Genomic DNA, 21,396 nt, shown 5'->3' with positions numbered 1-21,396 from the left:
TCTCCAATTTAAGGGGCATACTAGCAAATCTATCTAAGCCAAGGGGCAAAGAAATAACTCCCTTCCTATAAATGTTCACATTGGCATGCTCTCATTTGCAAATCTAAAGACTTCTGTTTTAGTGAGAGAAACATAGATAGAGAGAAAAATATGACAATTATCACAGAAGAGCTGAAAGCCAAGGCAGAGGTTTACCTAGGAGATGAGATATGCCAGGTAAAGTCCAAGTTCCTGCTTCAAGAAGTAGGCCTGCCAAGAGGGCTCCTGCCATTGAAGGACATCATAGAGTGTGGTTATGTTGAAGAGACTGGCTTTGTGTGGCTCAAACAAAAGAAGAAGATAGAACACTACTATGAAAAGATAGGAAAACTGGTATCTTATGCAACTGAGATCACTGCCTATGTAGAGAAAAATAAGATCAAGAACCTTACTGGAGTTAAGGCTAAGGAACTCTTGATTTGGATCACTATTAGTGAGATCACTGGCGACGACTCACCAAAGATGACATTCAAGACCCCGGCTGGCCTGTTTAGGACTTTCCCGAGGGTGGCCTTTGAGCTCGAGGAGGACCTGAAGAAGGAGCAAAATTGAATGGTTAGACATAAAATAGATGATGAAGCCATTGCTATCTGGTCGGCGTCATGGTTGATTACTTGTTCTTCCGGTACTATTAGCAGTAGAATTTCATCTCATACTTTGTTACATGTCATGCTTTCCTAAGTTGAACTTTGTTGGTTTCTCCACTGTCTTTGGCTTTCAAAACCTGCATCCTGGGAAGTTAAGATCTATGACACTAGTGTATCAGTTTGAAACCATTAGCCAGAGATATATCTCAATTTGGTTAAAAGTCAAAGGATTAAAATAGGGTGCTAGTATGATCTACTGGATGAAATTCTAATCATTAATTACAACCAAACATGTTCATTTATGGTCATGCACTGGTCCGTTATACAAAAACGGATGGAAAATGTTTACAGATCTCACACTGTTGAAACTTGTTACATTTTATCATCCCTTTGGTTGGTGAATATCACTGCGATTGACCAAACAACTCCTGTTGTGACCAGATACACAAACACAAACACATGCAAGTCCCACATCTACAATCCAAGTGCCTGGCAAAATGGAAATTCATTAACAACAAGAAATGTGCAACCATACTTGCAAAAGCTAGGCAAATGGAAAATATATTGTCAAGATTGTTAATTTTGCATAATTATCCCAATGGTCTGATGGCCAGCATGAGAACATTTCTCAACAATATCACAACATAGAATGAAAACAGAATTGTGCAAAAAACAAACAAGATCCAGCTAATTAATAATGGAATCATCAGGAAAAATGTCATTAAATTTTTGCTTCCATGTGTATCAAAGTAGTGATATGAATATTAAGAGAACATGTACAAAAAACAAATGGTGTAGTTGGACAATAATCAGTCGGCTTGAGCAATTAATAAGAGAACTTCTGAAACTGCCACGATGCAAAGAACTGTAAAAAGTTGCTTCTTTTGACAGCAGGTAAAAAGAAATGAGATAGAAATTACAACTGATTTAAGAACCCAATAAGAAATTCATATTGAAAGGAAAATATAAGAACAAGTAGATTCTTTACTTGGAGCATTAAGCACACTTTTTTAGGTAGGGGTCTTAAGTGACACTCAAGAGACAATTGCCACATTTGGATTGCCTCTGGTAGCTATACAATATATCACCTAATCAAGGAAGCACTAGAATGAGGGACAAATACATATTATCTAACCAACTCCAAGATCAAAACTTAGCCTTCACAATCAAGAGATCAATCTTAGGCCAAGAGCCCGAACACAGGAGAGGAAAGGTGAAAATCCTTAAAGCAAATAGTGAAGCAGATAAAGCTAAGCCTGGTGAATCTATTTTTATTTTGTACACATACAGATTCTGCAATGGACTTTGGTGTACCATTACTATGTTGATCTACCATGTTTGTGATCTCATAACATTGATAATTGTGTGAACGATACTACTGTAGCAAGATAAATGTTGGTTGTTGACAATAGACAAGAGCCAAGCACTGATTAGTTAGAAAGGCAGACAGTGGTAGACATTGACTAAGTCCTTTTTCCTAGCAGTCTCAGCTGACATTCTCTTTCTGGAAACTTTCATAGACAGGAAATAGCGAATGAATACCAACAATTGAAGGCTCATGTTCAAGTAATTAAATATATACAACCAAGCAACTGCCATAAAGCAAAGAAAGGAGATAATCTTTATACACGCTACTACCTATTCAGGGCATCAAATACTAAAAGGTAATACAAAAGTATGAAATGAAAATAACTGCCTAAGACAACCAGCTAGCAGTAGTCTATACCTGTGAAGCTCTTAGCCATCTTCCATCTATCCAGTCATAGTGAAGCCTCAGCTCCTTTTGCTCAAATTCCAGCTCCTCCTTAAAAGGTCTGAAGTAAACCATGTACTTTGAACCTCCAAGAACCTTCGAAATAACTCCTACCCACCACCCATCATTATGGAAGGCATCAACTTCTTCAAGCAAGTTGAACTTCTCAGGCACCGGGGTTTCTGGAGGAGTGGGTCTAATGTGCAGAGATTCCACAATTTCCTTCAAAAACTCAGTTTCGTCATCTGTTTTCAAGTCTTTATACTCCACAAGGAACTTGTTCCTGCCTATCAATTCGAGTATAGTTGCAGTAAACCACGCCCCACGGAAACCTTCATCATCACTGCTGACCTCCGCCAACATTCCTTCTCTAAGCTCCGTGGTTTTCATTCTCTGTAATAGAGGGTAACAGAGGGAAATAATAAGAAAAGCCAAAGAGTTATAACATAAAGCCATCCACATTAAGTTGTGGATCAATCAGTGTAGCCATAGATATTGTAGAGTCCATGAACGGACAAATGTGGTAGCCTCAGAAAACTCAATGAACTCCAAAGCTTACATATTGGTTTCTTCTAGAAGAGCCTGGTAGGAAATTACATTATGTCCTTTACAATGTACTGCAGAAATTAGAAGCATCACCCTGATGCTTTTTCTAGGAAACTACCAAATGGGCTTTATCTTGATTCCCACATATATCTAGTAAATTGCGCAGCATTCATAGGTTTAATCCCAAGTTAATATTCTCGAGTGCATACCAAGATAAAGAAAAAAAAAGAAACTAATCAAGTAATCAATTATGGATGACAACATTTGAAGTACCATATTATATCAGTCCACGAAGGACACGTGGCTGCTAGACCACTGGGGATTTTACTAAGTTATGAACATTCACATAATGATAAGCTCATTATCAATTAAAAGGGGCTGATAATGCAAGGATAAACTTCCAAATATAATTGTAAACTCCCCTGAGAAACATAAAGAATTATAGAAATAAGAAATAATGATTCAATATTTTACAATTACTTCATTGCTTTTGCGAGTCTTTAACATCTAACCGACATCATCCTAAATGATCCAAAAGTGGCAGGCACAAAATCTTCAGGCGGAATATTTGATACCAAAGCAAAAAATAGTAACAAAATTTACATAAAAATAACAAGTCCTTGTGACTCTCAAAAGGCTGCAGTCGCATATGACTGCACCAAAAAAAGAAAAACAGAGATCTTTAATTACAAAGCCAAGCCATGAGCATTTAAAAAAGATGAGAAGGCTACAATGAAACTATAAGATTTCATGTGATTGAGGGATTTCTTACCCTTGTCAGTCGTAACCATCGCCCATCAACCCAATCATAGCGAAGCCTCAATTCTGTACGACTAAATTTTATATCCTCTACCCAGTGCTTGGACTTGACATGATAAACAGGTCCATCACCAATCAGAGATATCACCCCTGACCACCAGCCATTGCAATAAAAAGCTTCAACCTCATCAAATTTGCAAAAATCTTTAATGTCCAATGTTTGGGGAGGTGGAGGCCTGATGTGCTGAGAACCAACAATCTCTCTCTGCAGTTCTTTAGCATAATATTCTAGCTGAAAATAACTATTCCAGATTGTCTTGACAATGATCGCAGGGAACCAAGCCACAGGTATATTTTGTTCAATTCGAGCAACTTCTACTTGAGTTCCAACCGGAAACATGGCTTCAGTTGTTCCCTGGAGAGGAAAAAAGGGCAATGCAAAATTAACACATGATCAATGGCATATGCAAGAAGCGCAAGCCAACTATATATTTGAGGCATAAAAAACCAAGTAGACCTTCAGTTTTTGGACATCTCAACAAAATCAATAGTCTGGTAAATCATTTGTCTAAACCCAAAACAGTAAAATTTGAAAATAAAGCATGACATGGAATAAAAGCTCATAAAAAAACAAATCAAATTTAGAAGCAACATAATGACAACCAAGATATCAGTGGAAGTCCATACAAAACCTGTACTAACAGGTAAATGATTCCTAAATCATTAAACAAAATAGAGACAAAAGGCGTAAAGCAATTGGGAAAAAAATTACACTGAATCTTAAAATCCATATGAATAGAATTTACTTCAAACTCAGGCATATGTTAAAAACTAGGATCCGATGCAAACAGATAAATGTAAAAGATAGAACGGGAAGCACAAATACAGCTAATTAAACTCATTATAATCAATGTAACCCCAACCAAAACGAAAATTTTAGAGAAGAAAAGAAAGTTCCATCAAGAAACATCAGGCAGTTTATCAAATTCACACCAAAGCTCCATATGTCTGACAAAATTCCATATCAAAATGGAATCACAAAAATAAATCAGAATTCAGCACAGGAAACACAGCAAAGTTACCAATAAACATAGTCAAAACCTATGGAGATATCAACCAAGTTAAAAAATAAAAAACCTCGGGGCAATGTACTTCTACTAACAAGGCAAATGAAGATCATCAACGACACGTATATATAAACTTAAAAGGGGGGCATAATCTCAGACTAAATCACACTAAAAAGAAAAATCTCAACAAGAAGTTTCAACCATTAAATAATCCAAACAAAAAGTACCAATCCAATTCATCGTGAAGAAAATCAGTCCAAAAAAAGAGTAATACCTTCGGATCTGGGACGACCCATCGGCCATTAATCCACTCGAGATGAGCCCTGACCTCCGGCGCACGGAACACGATTGTCTCTCGAGTGATCGGAAAGCAGACAGTGTACTTGTCCCCTTGTATATCAGAGAGAACACCAGTCCACCAGCCATCGTTGTGGTATGCATCGACGGGCTGGTGGATCGCCAACCGCTGGCCTCGCGGGGACCGGAGGCGTGGTGGCCTGGGCCGAACGTGGGAAGCAGGCACGGTCTCGCGGAGGGGACGGCAGTCCTGAGCGTCGACGACGATAGTACTGTAGTCGATGGTGTAGCGAGAGAGCTTAGGCATGAAACGAGCGACGCAGGCCTCATACCACGCGCCACGGAAGCCATCCTCGTCGCTGCTGACTTCCACCTCATCTCCCGTTTTGAACGGCGTCTGCGCCGGCACCGCCATCGCCGGAGACCTCGTCTCCGACGAGCTAGGGTTTGGTGAGGACGAGGGTTTCCTTTTTTGGCGGGAAATGATGGGAAGTGGTGTTCAGAGGTCGCAGTGGAGGGGAGTGTTTGTTAGGTTTGCATTAAAAGTCTCGCTTGCCCTTCCGATACGCGACACGTAATGCTTTACGATTCGTGCATTGATTGATGGTGGATCACGACAACAGAGTTTATTTTCATAAAAATTCTTCAAAATTAATCTTAAAATTATTTTTTTTTTAATTTATAAAATAATAATTTTTAGTATTGTTATTCTTTAAAATTTTGATAATATGTTTTGTTTATATAAGTAAATATCTTAAAGTGTAATTTCCAAGGTGTTCCAACCAAACAACTTAAAAATTTATTCACTTTTTTTAAAAAAATCATATATAGTTGTTTTTCAAATCAGAGTCCTCACTTGCAACCTTATTCATTTCTTATTTTAATTTGGGTTTTCAAAGAGTAACTTATATTTTTAACAGTGTTTGAATTTGAACCAATTTAATACACAAATTAATAGTATTATGTTATTTTTAATGATTTATTTTATAAAAAATAACCAGATTTCAATACTTAACCAATGCTTTTGTCGAGCTAAAACAATTATTTTTGTAAAATGCCAAAACAAATGTAAGTATGAAATTTGGCAAGCATTAACTGATATAATTCTGTATTTTTTAAATAATAAAAATAATTTTTTTTAAAGTAAGTGATCCAATTTAGAAAAAAAAATTGTGAATTAATCAAGATAATTTATGATTTTTTTAATATATTATGACAACTTAAAAATCAGAACCTAACAAAATAAAAAAAACAAAGCAAAACACTTATGCTGTTGATTTTTTTTTTAATTGCAGACTTTTAAAAAATATATATAAATCATATTTATTATAAAAAAAATAAGTATAAAAAAATTTCATAAAAATAACAAGAGCCGAAGCTCAATAAAAATAACCACGAGGAGTGGGAAGACAAACAACAAACACAATAAAGAAAAAAGACTTTATCATCTCATCGGTATTTTATGAGAGTATTTTTAAAAAAAAATAGCTCATGTTGCAAGATTGGGTACTAAAGGCCAAGGGATGGTAAAGAAGATGCTAAAGGTGATGCCATTGATTATGGTCATAATATTTTCAGCCATTTTAATAGCATTGTTAGCAAACTAACTGCTTTATACATTTCATTAACCATCTTGATAAATCTATACTCCTAAGATGTAATCATAAATCATGAGTTATGTTGCTTATATATTTTATATTAATATACTTGAGTAAAGAGTCGTATTTTTTTTAACTTACAGGTTGTTTATCATCTTGTTAGCATTTGACAACATGATTGCTACTTTGTGAAGGTGTATCTTGAAGAAAAAAACCCAAGTTCCAATATTAGATTTCAAACATCAAGGGAAAGGTAAAAAAGATATAAGAGATATGCATTAAAGGGGGTGATAATGTTTCTAGTCATTTTAAAAGTATTATTAACAAACTAACTAACCATGATTGGATGTAGACTAGGTACTAAAGGAGAAACACATCCAAAGTTTGGTAGCTTGCAAGATTGTTACTTAAAATATTGGAGTTCTTCTCTTGTCATTCGTTCTCGCTTGCTCTTTTTCTCTTGTCATTTGTTCTCCTTCTCCTTTGCTTGCTATGGTAAGTGGGGAACCGATCCCTTTCTCTTCCTGGGCAGAGATAGCCTCAGTGGTTCATTGATGGGTAAATCCATCCCTCTTTCTTGATGGTCATGTTCCATCAAAGCTTAAGGAAAACACCACAAATGCTGTTTTACGGATGTTGATGCCAATTCTTGAGCTAAGATGGACTTCCAAAATTCTTTGTATGGTAAATTTTTTCGGGAAATCCCCCCTTTTGACCAAGTAAAGATGATTCTTCAAGACAAATGGAGCGATTTTGGTGTCGTTTATATTCCCGACCTTCCAATTAGCTTTCTCATAATTTATTGTAATACCTATAAAGTCATGGAAAAGATATTGTTCGATGGTCCTTGGGCACTAACGGAATCATTTAGTAGTTAACCCCATGGCACCCTTTCTTTGAACTAGCTTTTACAAAGTTTTCCACAAAGGCCATTTGGATCAAACTTCACAACCTCTCGGTGGATTTATGGGATGGGAAATTCCTTGAAACCATCACTGTTCATTCTGGATGATTGCTTAAGATGGATGATTACACTACTTCCTTAGCTCGCTCAAAATTTGGTCGTGTGTGTGATGAAATAGATTTGGTCAAACCTTCAAAAGGGGATTATGGGTTAGAGATGAAAATCATCACATCTTTGTTGTTTTTCTTTATAAGAAGCTCATAATTTTCTGTTACTTTTGTGTGGGCTTGTTGGATATGGAACAAACTCATATAACCATCATCAACCGGATGTTCACACGGGATCCCCCTCCACTCTGCAGGCTAACCTCGGTGGTCAGCGCATGTTGGAGGCTAGGGTTTCTCATGAGTCATTTGGGTCCAACAAGGTTGCAGAGGATGGTTCGATCTCGAACTCACAGGGGGCGATGGATATAATGATGGACCTCTCTAAAATCAAATGCGGGTCGTGGATGTTGCCGGTGAGTCTGAGATCGTGGTCACGAAGGAATTGGAGGGCCACCCTCACATGCTTTGCTCGTGAGCGCAGGTGGGCAGCCGGATGAGATCTTTAAAGAAAACATGACCCCCAATGCAGCTAATAATATAACACATGGAGAAAAGAGGGGATGAGGGAGTGAAAGTCGCTTCGTTTACCATGCCCTAACACTCTATTATGGAAACAATTGAAAAGACCCCTTCCATTATTCCCCAATATTTGCCTATTGAGAAATCTAATCCTATATACCCCACTAATCCAACGACTCTAAACCTTTTGTCTAAACCTTTTGTCTCTCCTTCTAATCCAATGAACCAAAAATTCCTTTAATGGATCTCTTGGTAGTGTCAACCCCAAGTCTCCAAATAACCCTAATACTAGGGTTTCTTATCCTTTTGAAATCTCGTTCCTTGCGCCCCTTACAAAGCAAAAGATAAGGGAAAGTAGCCATTCAAAATCTCCTTCCCCTATCTTATTGACTTCCAACTCGACCACTATGAACCCGACTAATGCTGGCTCTCATAATGCCCATGCAATAATAGTTGAGAAGGTCTCTATAGCCCTCCATGCTCCTCGCCAAAATTCTGAGGAGGATGATCATGATATGAGTAGCACATATGATCCGAATGATAATAAAAATGATGATGAAATGTTTGAAGTAGATGAGCCAAATGATTCTATGACGCTAGACCAATTCCAACAATTGCAAAAGCGTGAATCATTGGTCCGCAAATTTCTTCAAGCATTAGAAGCTTCCCATAAAGCCGTGATGAATCTTGAACATTATTTCGACCGGCAGATTGCGATTAATGCCAACACAGCTATTTATCAAAATACAGTTGTTTGTTTTTGTTTGTATCCTACCTAGTAGTTATTTCTCTGTTCATTGTACTTTTTTCCTATGTTTTCTTTGATAAAATCAACTTAACAATTCTTTTAACCAAAAAATAATAATAATTAGACCGTTTGTTTCATACATTTGATTTTAATATATCCGAACAAAGAGTTATGTTATTGACTTTTTTTGGATTGCAATGTTGTATGTCAACTTTTTGGCATTTGACAACATGATTGTTGCTTTTATGGGGGTGCATCTTGAATAAAAGCCCTAAACAAATAGATGATAAAGAAGATGTTGGAGATGGTCCTATTGATCGTGTGATAATGTTTCTAGTCATTTTAATAGCATTGTTAAGAGACTGACTGTTTTATGCATTTCATTGACCATCCTGGTAATTGAATACTCCTAAAATATAATGATAAACCATGAGTACGTTTTCTCTTACTAGATAAATTTTGGGAGACTGTGATCAAATTAGTTCATGAAGATTGACTACTTTATTCAAAATCAACAATTAACTATGGTGATTTTTCCTTTAAAACTAAAGCTAAGATCATTGTGTCATGTGTTGTATTTTTGCACACCATAACATATGAAAAAGCTATTTAAGGGATGTTGAAATGTTTAGCATGAAAATGTTGTAAAGGTGAACTACAAAAGAAAATTGATGCAAGCCAAAAAAAGAAGGTATTGTCTTCTATTAGCATACAATCAGGAGAAGTCGACAGTAAGTAGCTATTTTATTAAATTAGTTTGTAAAGACTGACTACTTTATACAAAAACAAATATAACTTTATATCTAGTATAGTTGAATTTACCTAGCAACCTTGATACTTATTACAGTTAGAGCTTCTAGGAGACGACAATATAAGGTACCCCCTTGTGAACCTCCATTCGAGACACCTCTCAGTAGTATTGCTGGAGATATGTGACCCAAGTTCTGCTCCGCCTCAGCGCTTGCATGCGCGGTGAGGATGGCTGAACTGGCATCCATCTTCAAAGCCTTGCAGAATAAAGCCGGTATGATGAGTTGAACTCTTCATGTGAGGCGGCCGGGGAAAGAGAACCACCCTTGAACCCGCATTTCATCCTTCTTCATTATTACACAGAGAGCTGGACGCGCCGCTCGGGGACGAAGAAAAATCATTGATCTTCGCATCTCACTGAAGGGCAAACAAAACGAGTCCTCGTTGTCCAAAAAACTGTTAGAAATATTGATGCGTGAAATAGGTGAAAACTAATATAACTTGAGGCGTGATAGCACTGTCCTCAAGGATAATTCGCCGACACCAACCAAAAATTAATACGACGTATCCTCCAGGATTCAACAAGCTCTTCTATATAAAAAATAGGATCAGGAACAACAGATAAAGAGAGAAGATTAACCCAGCATAAGAAGAAAGGGTGAAAAGGTAAAAAAGGAGAGAGAGCTTTTCTTATCTTATCTCTTATTTTGAGATCTCTTATATAAAATCTCTCCGTTAGTAGTTTGAAATCTTAAAACCCATGTTCTCAAATCTGTTAGAGTGATAATAGGATTACATAAATAATGGAGGAACTAAGCCAATATTTAACTAAATCCTTTTGAAATATTCTTATCTCTTACAACAAAAACTACTCTAATCTATATGCTTTTTATCTATCCCATGCACCATACCCCCCAGCCCCCTCTCTCCCACTTCCTCTAACTGCCTCTCTCTCTCTATGTACCCTATATCCACTAGGTAATACCTTATATTGTTTCACTCGTTTATGTTTAAGACTTAGTCATAATTAGAATTGGGTAGCCATTGTTGTTGAAGAATATTCATGAGGTACCACCGGGCGGTCTAACCGGTTGGACCCCGGTTGGATTGACCAGTGCAACCGGATTTAATATTTTTCAAAATAAATAAAATTTTTAAAATTTAAAAATTAAAAATAAGTAAAAAAAATAAAAATAAGGATTTTTTTTTAAAAAAATACAAAATTACATATTTCAAAATTATATTACCTTTACAAGGTCAGAAGGTGTCAACTTTACATAAAATTAAAATTTTTTAAAGTACAAATATATAAGGATACAACCATACAACAAATATTCAAAAATAAAAAATAAAATATAAATATGCAACAACAACAACAAAAACAACAATAAAAAAATGAGGATTAAAATAAAATACAAGTATATACTATACAACAAAACAAAATAAAATATAAGTATACACAATAACATAAATGATATATAAAATAAAATAAACCAACAATCCGGTTCGGTGACTTCTTGTTTGGTGTGACTAACTAGACCGATTTATCGGCCGGTTTCTGATTGAACCGGTTGAATAGGGCCTGTCTGATCCGGTTTTTTAATAAAGTCATATCCGGTTTTTAAAACATTATCACCAACTGAGAATTTTTATTAATATTTAAGAATAAAAGTAAGTTTTTTTTAAAATATTCAAATGAAAATTTTGGCAGGGATTAATAAGTAATTTCATTTTTTTCTCTTCAAAATTATTCAATGGAAACGTAACTGATCCTCGCTTCCTACCATATTTATATTGTCTTCCATTTCTTAGAAGCCAAGGTTTCTCTGGTTCTCTCTCTCTCTCGATCTCTCTCGATCTCCAATGGCGGGGAGGCTAGGGTTTCGCAGCTCGTCGCCGGGCGAACAGATGATCGTGGTGAGTACCCCTGCTCAGGAGCTTGCCCTTACTAACCTCGCCTACTGCTCCGCCTCCGATCTCCGCCGCTTTTCTTCTCCGGGATCGGCGCTTGCGCTCGTCGGTGATTCGATTGTCCTCTCCCTCAGATATCCTTTTCAACAATCACTTTTCTTTTAATGATTTATGTTATATGTTTATTGATTGCAGTCTGTGCATTTTGATTCTTTCTTTTTGGTTTATTTAGTTCTTTGGTTGAATGAATGTATTCTGCGAGTATATCTTGTTCTTGTGATCGAGGTTTAGAAAAATGTGTGGAATTTGGAGTTTCTTCAATTGATGCTTATAGGAATAGTTCTTCATAGGATCTGATGTTCAGAGATCAGTCTGATGGTTAATTTATCATAAATTTGGTGGGCATGTTAAAGAATTTCTAACAAAAAAGGCATAAATTTGGTTTAGTGATAATCTATTGTCATTCTTCCGGGAAAAAAAAGGACAATAATTTGTGATTTGTGCTGGTGTGCTCCTCTCTGATTTTATTGAGCGGTTCTGCAATTTTTGCTTGAGACTGTTCTTCTACTTGAGATCGAGTGGTCAATCTTTAGATTAATGTTTGGAATTTTTTAAGGTTTCTTGAATTCTTGAATCCTTTCAATTTTTATAGGAATAGCTCTTGATAGGGTTTGGGAATTATAGATCATTTCTGATGTTTTGTTTATCTGAAATTCAGTGTTCATATTCAAAATTATGCAAGATGAAAGCATTAAACTGGTTTGGTTATTTTTATGTGTTTGGTAAGACCAGCACAGGTTAGAAATATCTGCTGGTTTACTCATATCTGATTTCATTTACTGGTTCTGCATTGTTGTGTTGCCCTTTTCTTCCATGTTGAGATGATCCTTGACAAAGCTTTACAGCTCATGATGGTGTTTATGATGGCCACATAGCTTTAAATGCCATGCAGCGGCGGCATACCAAAGTTTCCGCTGGAGACTCCATATCCATCAGCAGGTGTGAGATCCATTTGTATAGTAGATTGTCTTTGCTATCATTTTTCTTGATGAACCTATTTGTGTATGTTTTTTATTGTTTGCGCTAAATTTAATTTCAGATTCATCCCACCAGATAATTTCAATCTGGCTTTGTTGACATTAGAGATAGAGTTTGTCAAGGGAAAAGTCACGCGAAATGAGCAGGTCATTTCTCCGCCTGTATTATGCTGTTGTTTGAAATATTGATGGATTGTGCATGACAGACCTTTTCCTTGCAGTTGGATGCCATTGTTCTTGCCCAACAAATTCGGAAAAGATTTGTTAATCAGGTATGATAAAACTACACTTGATATATGTTACTATATATGTACCTTTAATGCAGCTTTTAAATTCTCTATTTTTGCAAACTATGGTTGCTCAACTCTGTTTGTCATATGAGCTACCTGTTAAGCATGTTTGTGGTGATGGTCAGGAAAACATGATATCTATACCTTCAACAGTTCTAATTTAGTTTGAGCTTATCCCTGTGTTTAATGTGGAAGTGTTTACAATGTTTGAGCATGTGCCTCCAGTGCTTCACGACTTGTGGGTGCACAACAGCTTACTAGAATTCTTTAGATCTGAAAGTTATTTTTTCTTTTTTGTTTCAACAAATTACAATCATCGTGGTGTCGTCAGCAGGTATGTCTTGATTGTTAAGGAATATGCCTTGCATCTATCTAGGTCTAATAAAACGGTATAAGAGGCTCTTATAATTTCTTTGAATTAGAAAAGATGCATTTATGTATCTTAGTAGTATAAAATATGATTCCAATTGTCTATATTGCCTACCACCTTAAAAGAGGACCTAGAATCCTGTTCAAGTTTCAAGAGTTTAAATTGTATTTCTTTCTGTAGTCTATCACTTAATTTTAGATAAAGCATGAATGGCTCATTATATTTTTATGGGCATGTGCCTATTTAACTCTGATTTGTGGTATGTAGGTTATGACAACTGGGCAGAAGGTGTCATTTGAATTTTGTGGAACGAACTATATTTTCACAGTCAATCAAGCTGCATTGGAGGGCCAGGAAAGTTCAAAAGGGTTGGAAAGGGGATTTATAACCGCTGATACATATATTGTATTTGAAACTTCTCCAAACTCTGGAATTAAGGTCTTTTCATTCTATTTTAAAAAATTATCACTTAGTTTTTGAGACTTATTCTTATTTGAATTGTTGATCTGTAAAGTATTATTGGCTATTTGATATTACAATATTATGATAGTTTTAATATTTTCCTCATGGATGATACAGATAATTAATCAGCGGGAGGCGGCTAGCAGCAGTATTTTTAGACAGAAGGAGTTTAATCTTCAGAAACTAGGAATTGGAGGACTAAGTGAGGAATTTACAGATATCTTTCGGAGAGCATTTGCTTCCCGAGTTTTTCCTCCACATGTCACTAATAAGTAATGGAGTAGTAAAATTTATCTATCTTAATAATGGTTGACTTGTTACTTATTTATTTATTGTCTATAGAAAGTTTTCCTATTTGGTTTCTGAAAATATTTTCTTATGGTTTGGAAATGTAGATTGGGAATTAAGCATGTTAAGGGAATGCTACTTTATGGGCCTCCTGGTACTGGCAAGACTCTTATGGCACGTCAAATTGGGAAGTTACTAAACGGAAGGGAACCTAAGGTATAAACTTCCATTATATCAGTAAAGTTCCAATCCTCACATATCTCCATCAATATTGCTATTTTATTCGTTTTGTTTTGAACTGACATGTTCTCACTATGTTCATGGAGATATTTTCGCATGTAGCTGTGGGTCTTACATCATTAGTTTGGCTTTAGGTTATTTGCTATCAATGGTTAAAAAACGAAGCTGCTACTTTGTCATGCTGCTTGAAGTTTGTATCGATCTATATATGTCATTTTCTTTTGATAACATATTTGACCACAAAGGTGTTCTTGCATCTGATTGTGCTAGTGTGTGCAAGAGCAAGTCTTAGTCCTTGCTTCTTCTCTTTTTCCTTCAACAGTAGGATTATACAGCTCGCCCTTTTCTCATGCTGTAATCAAATTGTTAGCTTTATTCTAGCCCTGTACTCATTCACATTTGATTAGATATATAAATATGTGTTGTTTTATTTCTGTCCACTAAAAAGTAATAATGATGATTTTGTCTTCATGTTCGGACTAACTTGATATGCTCCAACATTTCAAAGTTGAGAGGTAGATAAACAGATCATTGCATTTCACAGGCTCTGTTTCTCATGCCATTCACTGACGACTCCGTTAACCTTTTTATGCCCCTTTCAGCATAATTTGTTTTCATCATATTGTGGACAATACTTAACCATTGTTACTTGCAACTCTTAGATTGTTAATGGACCTGAAGTATTGAGCAAGTTTGTCGGTGAAACTGAGAAAAATGTGAGAGATTTATTTGCTGATGCTGAAGCTGACCAAAAGGCCAAAGGTACAGAACATTGGTTTCTCTTTCATGTTAAACATGTAGAGCAAATCAATTTATGTTTTTTTCTTTTCCTCTTCTATCTTCAGGTGATCAAAGTGACTTGCATGTAATAATTTTCGATGAAATTGATGCTATTTGTAAGGTTTGTACCACATTTCATTATTTCTATTTTTTGTTTCTTCTGTCACATTTTGGTAGAAATTTCCCTTCCTTGGCTTTAGTGTAGACAATTTTTGTTTGTTGCTAGTTAGTGCTGAATTTGAATTGATCTTTTTGTGGGAAGACAGTAGAGGGGTCAATTTTTGTATAAGACTATGACCTAACTTGGTGTATAACCTTTACATGTAAAAGCCATTTCGAGTTGAGGACTTAAATTTGTTTGGTTTCTTTGGTATCTCATTATCAATGTACTCAATCTCGGATTGGTTGTCTTGTGCCTTCTCAAGCACCTCATTTTCTTTTGTGTGAAGGTTTTGTTAGAGTCGGGTCTACTTTTTTTCTTTTGTTTTTCTAACTTTATTTCTTGAATTTTGAAAAATTCAAATTCACAGTCTAGAGGTTCAACAAGGGATGGCACTGGAGTACATGACAGCATTGTTAATCAACTCCTTACAAAGGTGTGTAACTCATAATTTTGTCTTGAAATTGTAACTGTGCCTGGATTCTTCAAATATTTACATTACTTTCCAAATGCATGAACAAGTTAACCAATGGTCACATTTTAGATAGATGGAGTTGAATCTTTAAACAATGTCTTGCTTATTGGAATGACCAATCGGAAAGATTTGCTTGATGAAGCCCTTCTGAGGTAAATTTCTTATTACCAATTGTTCTTTAATATGCTTTACAGTTCCAATTTATTTGCTAATAAAAAATTAGATCAATTATATCTGCTCATGTTCAGTTATAGATGGACGCACAGTTCTGTTTTATTATTTAGAAATGATGTATAACTGATACTGGAGGATGAGTAGAGGTTATTCATTATTTAGTTTTTTGTTGTAGACCTGGACGACTAGAGGTTCATGTTGAGATTAATCTTCCTGATGAAAATGGTCGCCTACAGATTCTTCAAATTCACACAAATAAGATGAAAGAGAATTCTTTTCTTGCTGCAGATGTGAGCCTCGAAGAACTTGGTATGTGCTTAAGGGTGCTTCCTTTTGTGATAGACTTCTGAGTTTCTTTTAAAAGTACTTGTTTTCTCATCATGTTTGATAACTTGATCACTGGTTTGGTAGCTGCACGAATTTCTGTAAAAGGAAGATATTCTTTGGGGGCTTTTATCTTCAAAGGACTAAGAACTCATGGAATGGCATACGCTAATAGTGGATTAGTCTCATCCATTGTAAAAGAAAAGGGAATTTCTTTGGTGCAAAGTCAACGCGTAGGGAAATATGATTATAATTATGAACACTTCTTACGAAGAAAGGTCAATGCTCTTTAGAATTTGATTTATGACTTCATATTAATTTTGTAATCACTTCACCGCATCTTACATAGTTGAAGCAGCTGTTAGGTGCATGTGCATCTAAACACCTAGGGATACATGCATGTGTTGATGGATCATTGACATAAGTCAAGAGTTGGAAACTAGAATTGCCTGCAGTGTTAATTTATTTGGACTTCTCTACAATTTTTCCTTTCAACTTTATGGGATGGGAGAATATTTTGTAGTTTTCAGTTAAATGGGGGATGCTCTGATGAGAATGTGCTAATAATTAACAGAAAAATTATTTGATAATGTTTGAATTAATGAATAACAATAACGATATCTTGGGTGCAGCTGCACGAACAAAAAATTACAGTGGAGCTGAACTAGAGGGTGTTGTCAAAAGTGCAGTCTCTTTTGCGTTGAACAGACAAATTAGTATGGATGATCTTACTAAGCCCTTGGATGAGGAGAGCATAAAGGTTACAATGGATGATTTCTTGCATGCCCTTGAAGAAATTATTCCCGCATTTGGTGCTTCGACTGATGATCTTGCTCGATGCAGGTTATTTTTTGCAGTCCTTTTCATGTTTTCTTTTCAATGTCAACAATATTTTCATGCTAGATCAAATGATAAAGATATCTACGTGGAAGTATTGCTTAATGGCTGTTAATGTGATAACATCTACAGACTCAATGGAATAGTTGATTGCGGTGAAAGACACAAACACATTTATCAAAGAGCCATGCTGCTTGTGGAGCAAGTTAAAGTGAGCAAGGGCAGCCCACTTGTTACTTGTCTTCTGGAAGGCCCAAGTGGCAGGTACTGTCTCTTATTTCAATTTTTTTCACATGCTTGCCTCATAATGCTTAATTATTGTGTCTTCAGTGGCAAGACTGCAATGGCAGCTTCAATTGGGCTTGATAGTGATTTCCCCTATGTAAAAATTGTAAGTTCCTATCCCATTATTCGTGTTAAGTGCAACAAGAGTTTTTATTTTTAATTGTCTCCTATTTGTTCTCTTAGATCTCAGCAGAAACAATGATTGGGCTAAGTGAAGGCAGTAAATGTGCACAAATCGTCAAGGTATTTTCTAAATCTTCTTTGCTATAGTGACAATTGTATGCTTGAACCTCTGAAGTCTGACCTGTGGTTCTGCATGAAATAGGTGATCAAAGTGTTCAATATCGATGCTTATATTGATCTTGATTCCTATTGAATAGAAGTTTTTTAGAATAGCTTTCATATACTCTTTCTTTGAATTTATGTAAATGATGTTAATTTTCCTTTTATTTAGGTTTTTGAGGATGCATACAGATCTCAACTGAGCATAGTAATACTTGATGACATTGAAAGGTAGGTCCTAATCTGAAATTATTGTCTTCATACATTGTGTGCTCTAACTTTTTATATGTTACTTGAGGGGGAAATCATTTGGGCATGAATTGTGTTAGTCATTGAATCTTTTATAAGAATTTAAACAACTCTTGGATGATTAATTCTTTTATATGAAATGGAGCCCACTACCAAGGAAGGAGTTACTTAACTAATTTAAATATGCAATCAATGTCCTAAACTTCTTTAATCCTTGTGAAGGGTTTTAAAATAGAATTTGCTAGTCAATTTAAAAAAAAATTTATCATATTCAGACTGATCTATTGATAGGCTTTAACCTTGAGTCCTGTGCATATCAAATAATGGATGTTCCTGATAGGTAAGTTAGAATTCATAATCTACGCTAGCAAGAGTTGCCTAAACTCCAGGATTAACATCTTTTAGTGGTTTGCTTTTGTACATCAGACATCACATAAAAGGAACAGTGTCCAATCTCATTAAGGTCATGTCTAGTTGGAATTGAAAGCTGACATTCCCAGAGATTTGGCATGCAAAAGTAGGTTGTGTATTGCTGCATTTAGGTGCGTTTGTCTTTTAGTATTTGTATTCCAAGAACCATTGGTATTCCTGAATAATTTAGTCTTATTCTATTTGTGTTAGCTTTGGAATACTGATGTTTCTTGCTTGATAATGTTTTCATAACTTTTGGGTTGATCTAGATTTAAGTAAATACAGGACACTGATCTGCATAGTTCTAGTTACATTAGTTTTACAAGGACCAAGACAAGTTGTATTCTCTGTGTTATATTTTCAGGGCATTAACTAACTTCTCTAATGTGATTTCTGGATCAGGTTACTGGAGTATGTTCCTATTGGACCACGCTTTTCAAATTTGATTTCACAAACATTGATGGTCCTCCTTAAACGGCTGCCTCCGAAGGTTCTCACTTGTATCCAATCACTTGACAGCACCAAATCATGAATTATATTTGGGCAACTTTTTAATTGATCAAACTCTTTCATAAACACCATGCATGTGTTTTTTAAGTATTTGCCATAATGATACTATCAAGTAGCAATACAAAGAAAACACTAACCTCTGTTGTACCGCAGGGGAAGAACATCCTGGTGATTGGAACAACAAGTGAGGTGGGATTTCTGGAGTCTCTGGGTATTCGTGATGCTTTCTCTGTCTCTTATCATGTGCCAACATTGGACAAGGCTGATGCAAAGAAGGTAAGAGATATAATGTTTAAATTTTTCTGGAAAAAAGGGTGATAATTTTATTGCAACTCGAAGATAAAAGGTAAATATTACTTTTTGGAATTGCCATGTGTTAGATAAAGCTAGTAGCTGTCAAGTTCAGCTGGGTAGCTCTAGCATCTATTTGGTAATGTTGTATACTGGTATGTGCAGTCAGTTTTCCTATCTAAAGTAGCCTGATCTGTAAATTACCAGGGTGGATTAAATCATGGTTTCTTGGGTAGCTGTTGTGACCTGTGCAATCATGATCCCAATGATTATTGTTACTCTAATCATCGAGGTCAATTTTTAATTGCACTTGAGCCATGACTCAATGGACCTATAATCAACTAGAATGTATGCTAATCCTTTTTGTTTGTAGAACTGGTTTTACTGACATGTTACATTGTTACCTGGATAACCCATGGGATTCATTAATTAACTTTTTGTGGTTGGATGGTTTCATAGTATGTGCTATTGTGTTGTTGATTAACTTGATTTGGTTTCAGCTTTCCAGGCTTCTGATTCATAATATTGATGGTTTTAATCAGTAGATAGTAACTTTGCATCTGAAATAGGTTGTTGGGCTGGTAGTAACATGATATGTGTCTATTTCTTAATATTAGCATTGTTGATCTTTAAATTGAGAGTATTTATACAGTGTAAGTGGGTGGAAATTAATTTGTTTTTTTTACCTCATGCTCAAAATGACCTCATGCCTTACGAAGAATATATATATAGGATTTCACATCGAATCTCTACTTTTTAATGGAAGAGTTCATTTGAAATTCTCAATTTTAATTTTCAGTATAGATAATGTTAAAACTTTTAATTCCTGAAACTTCTTTCTGAAGGTGTTGCAAGCACTCAATGTATTTGCTGAAGCTGATATCGATTCGGCATCTGAAGCCGTGCATAATGTAAGTTCCTCTCATTTAATTCTTCACTCTTCAAAAAGCATTGGCAATAAAAATCATTAAAGAACCTTGTTTGACATACATTTATTCCCGGCTTATCCAATATTCTCTTCTTCCTCTTTATTTATTTATTTATTTATTTTTGCACTATTTCAGATGCCAATCAAGAAGCTGTATATGCTAGTGGAAATGGCTGCTCAAGGAGTAAATGGAGGAAGTTCAGAAGCTATATACTCTGGAAAAGAGAAGATTAACATCAATCATTTCTATGATATCTTGGGTGATATTGTGCCGGTGTATTAGTTAAATTTTCCATAGCTGAGGCAATTTTTACCAGTCTCTAAGTTACCCTTTTTACTTGCTGTTATTTTTGCTGATGAGCAACCATGAAGTATTCATTATAAAGTTTTCATGTAAGTTATAAGATTCAACTAAACCACAACAACAAACTGAGTATTTGGTTGATTTGCCAGGTCACTGTTTTTTCTGCATTAATTTTACCCATTTGAAGTCTTTTTATGTATGTTTATGAGTTGTAGTATTATATATGTGATGAATATGAACTTCGATTTTGATGCCAATAGCGTTTTACATCCATCATGATTTCAGGGTGACAGATCTCTGGTTCTGCAGGTGTCTTGTTCCTGGTATTGAGACTACACTGTACCAGGAAAGATTCTTTCTCATCATGATCTTGTTTGAAACTCCTTTTTGATTCTGTTACTCCTGTTGTTCACCTTTTGCTTTACCTCTCTGACACTTGCTACTTGATATGTTTTTTTTTTAAATCTTTTCTTTTTTTTAATCTTTCCTTGCTATATAACCTACACCAATTATATTGCACACCTATAATTGTTTTACTGAAATTTATGCCCATTATTGAATTGAAGTTTTTTACAATTCAATCCTTGTGCCGTACTTTCTTTATCTAACAAGGAAAACAAAGGGACTTGAGAATCAAATCCTTTTGGGAGGAGACTGGAGTGTAAAAACAAGCTGAAAGGCTACAAGTCAGAGAGATTCCAGTTGCTGGGCCCCGGAAATGGATAGAAAAGAGGCCAGCCAGCATTGTAAGGTTCTGGTTCTTTGACAGAGATATATAGAGGTTAGCAACATTGACAAGCAACACCCCAAAAAAAACTTTATGTGAAGATGATTTATATACACATATAAATATATATTATAAGGCTTGTGGTTTTTTTTATGTGAAAAATATCATCTTATTTTGTTTTGGACGGAAGTGCAAAAATATCAACCAACTTTATTCAGAAAATTTTATGCAAAGTATATATTCCCATCAAATTATGCTATATCCAAATTCAACCATTGCTCATTTCAGAAGGAAAACCCATCAATAGAAAACATTCATCTGTAATGCATGTCTTTGAGATAAAGCCATGTAGTAATTTAAATTGAATTGCAATTTTTTAAGACCATA

General features: G+C 35.5%; 3 protein-coding genes across 3 annotated transcripts; 2 read left to right on the top strand and 1 right to left on the bottom strand.

Annotated features, from left to right (window-relative positions):
- The first annotated feature begins 88 nt into the window (after positions 1–88).
- On the top strand, positions 89–815 carry LOC120265600. The gene has a single exon (XM_039273546.1). The coding sequence runs from the start codon at positions 151–153 to the stop codon at positions 589–591; it is 441 nt and encodes a 146-aa protein (XP_039129480.1). The 5' UTR covers positions 89–150; the 3' UTR covers positions 592–815.
- LOC120265599 (protein AGENET DOMAIN (AGD)-CONTAINING P1-like) lies at positions 664–5,547 on the bottom strand. The gene is made up of 4 exons (XM_039273545.1): positions 5,026–5,547; positions 3,698–4,099; positions 2,353–2,772; positions 664–1,115 (listed from the first exon to the last, which is right to left on the bottom strand). Exons 1-4 carry the CDS (start codon positions 5,461–5,463, stop codon positions 1,101–1,103), a joined length of 1,275 nt encoding a protein of 424 aa, XP_039129479.1. The 5' UTR covers positions 5,464–5,547; the 3' UTR covers positions 664–1,100.
- Positions 5,548–11,486: 5,939 nt separating this feature from the next.
- LOC120265497 (vesicle-fusing ATPase) lies at positions 11,487–20,471 on the top strand. Its single transcript, XM_039273429.1, has 21 exons — positions 11,487–11,719; positions 12,489–12,584; positions 12,685–12,769; positions 12,844–12,894; positions 13,550–13,720; positions 13,862–14,016; positions 14,140–14,248; positions 14,935–15,034; positions 15,118–15,173; positions 15,583–15,648; positions 15,757–15,839; positions 16,037–16,170; positions 16,818–17,028; positions 17,155–17,286; positions 17,353–17,413; positions 17,491–17,550; positions 17,762–17,820; positions 18,652–18,739; positions 18,913–19,035; positions 19,896–19,961; positions 20,115–20,471. Exons 1-21 carry the CDS (start codon positions 11,538–11,540, stop codon positions 20,259–20,261), a joined length of 2,235 nt encoding a protein of 744 aa, XP_039129363.1. The 5' UTR covers positions 11,487–11,537; the 3' UTR covers positions 20,262–20,471.
- The last annotated feature ends 925 nt before the right edge of the window (positions 20,472–21,396 follow it).

This window comes from Dioscorea cayenensis, chromosome 7, assembly GCF_009730915.1.
Source record: "Dioscorea cayenensis subsp. rotundata cultivar TDr96_F1 chromosome 7, TDr96_F1_v2_PseudoChromosome.rev07_lg8_w22 25.fasta, whole genome shotgun sequence".
Classification (NCBI taxonomy): domain Eukaryota; kingdom Viridiplantae; phylum Streptophyta; class Magnoliopsida; order Dioscoreales; family Dioscoreaceae; genus Dioscorea; species Dioscorea cayenensis.
Note: the sequence above shows the minus strand (reverse complement) of the source record. Positions and strands in the feature narration are given on the sequence as shown.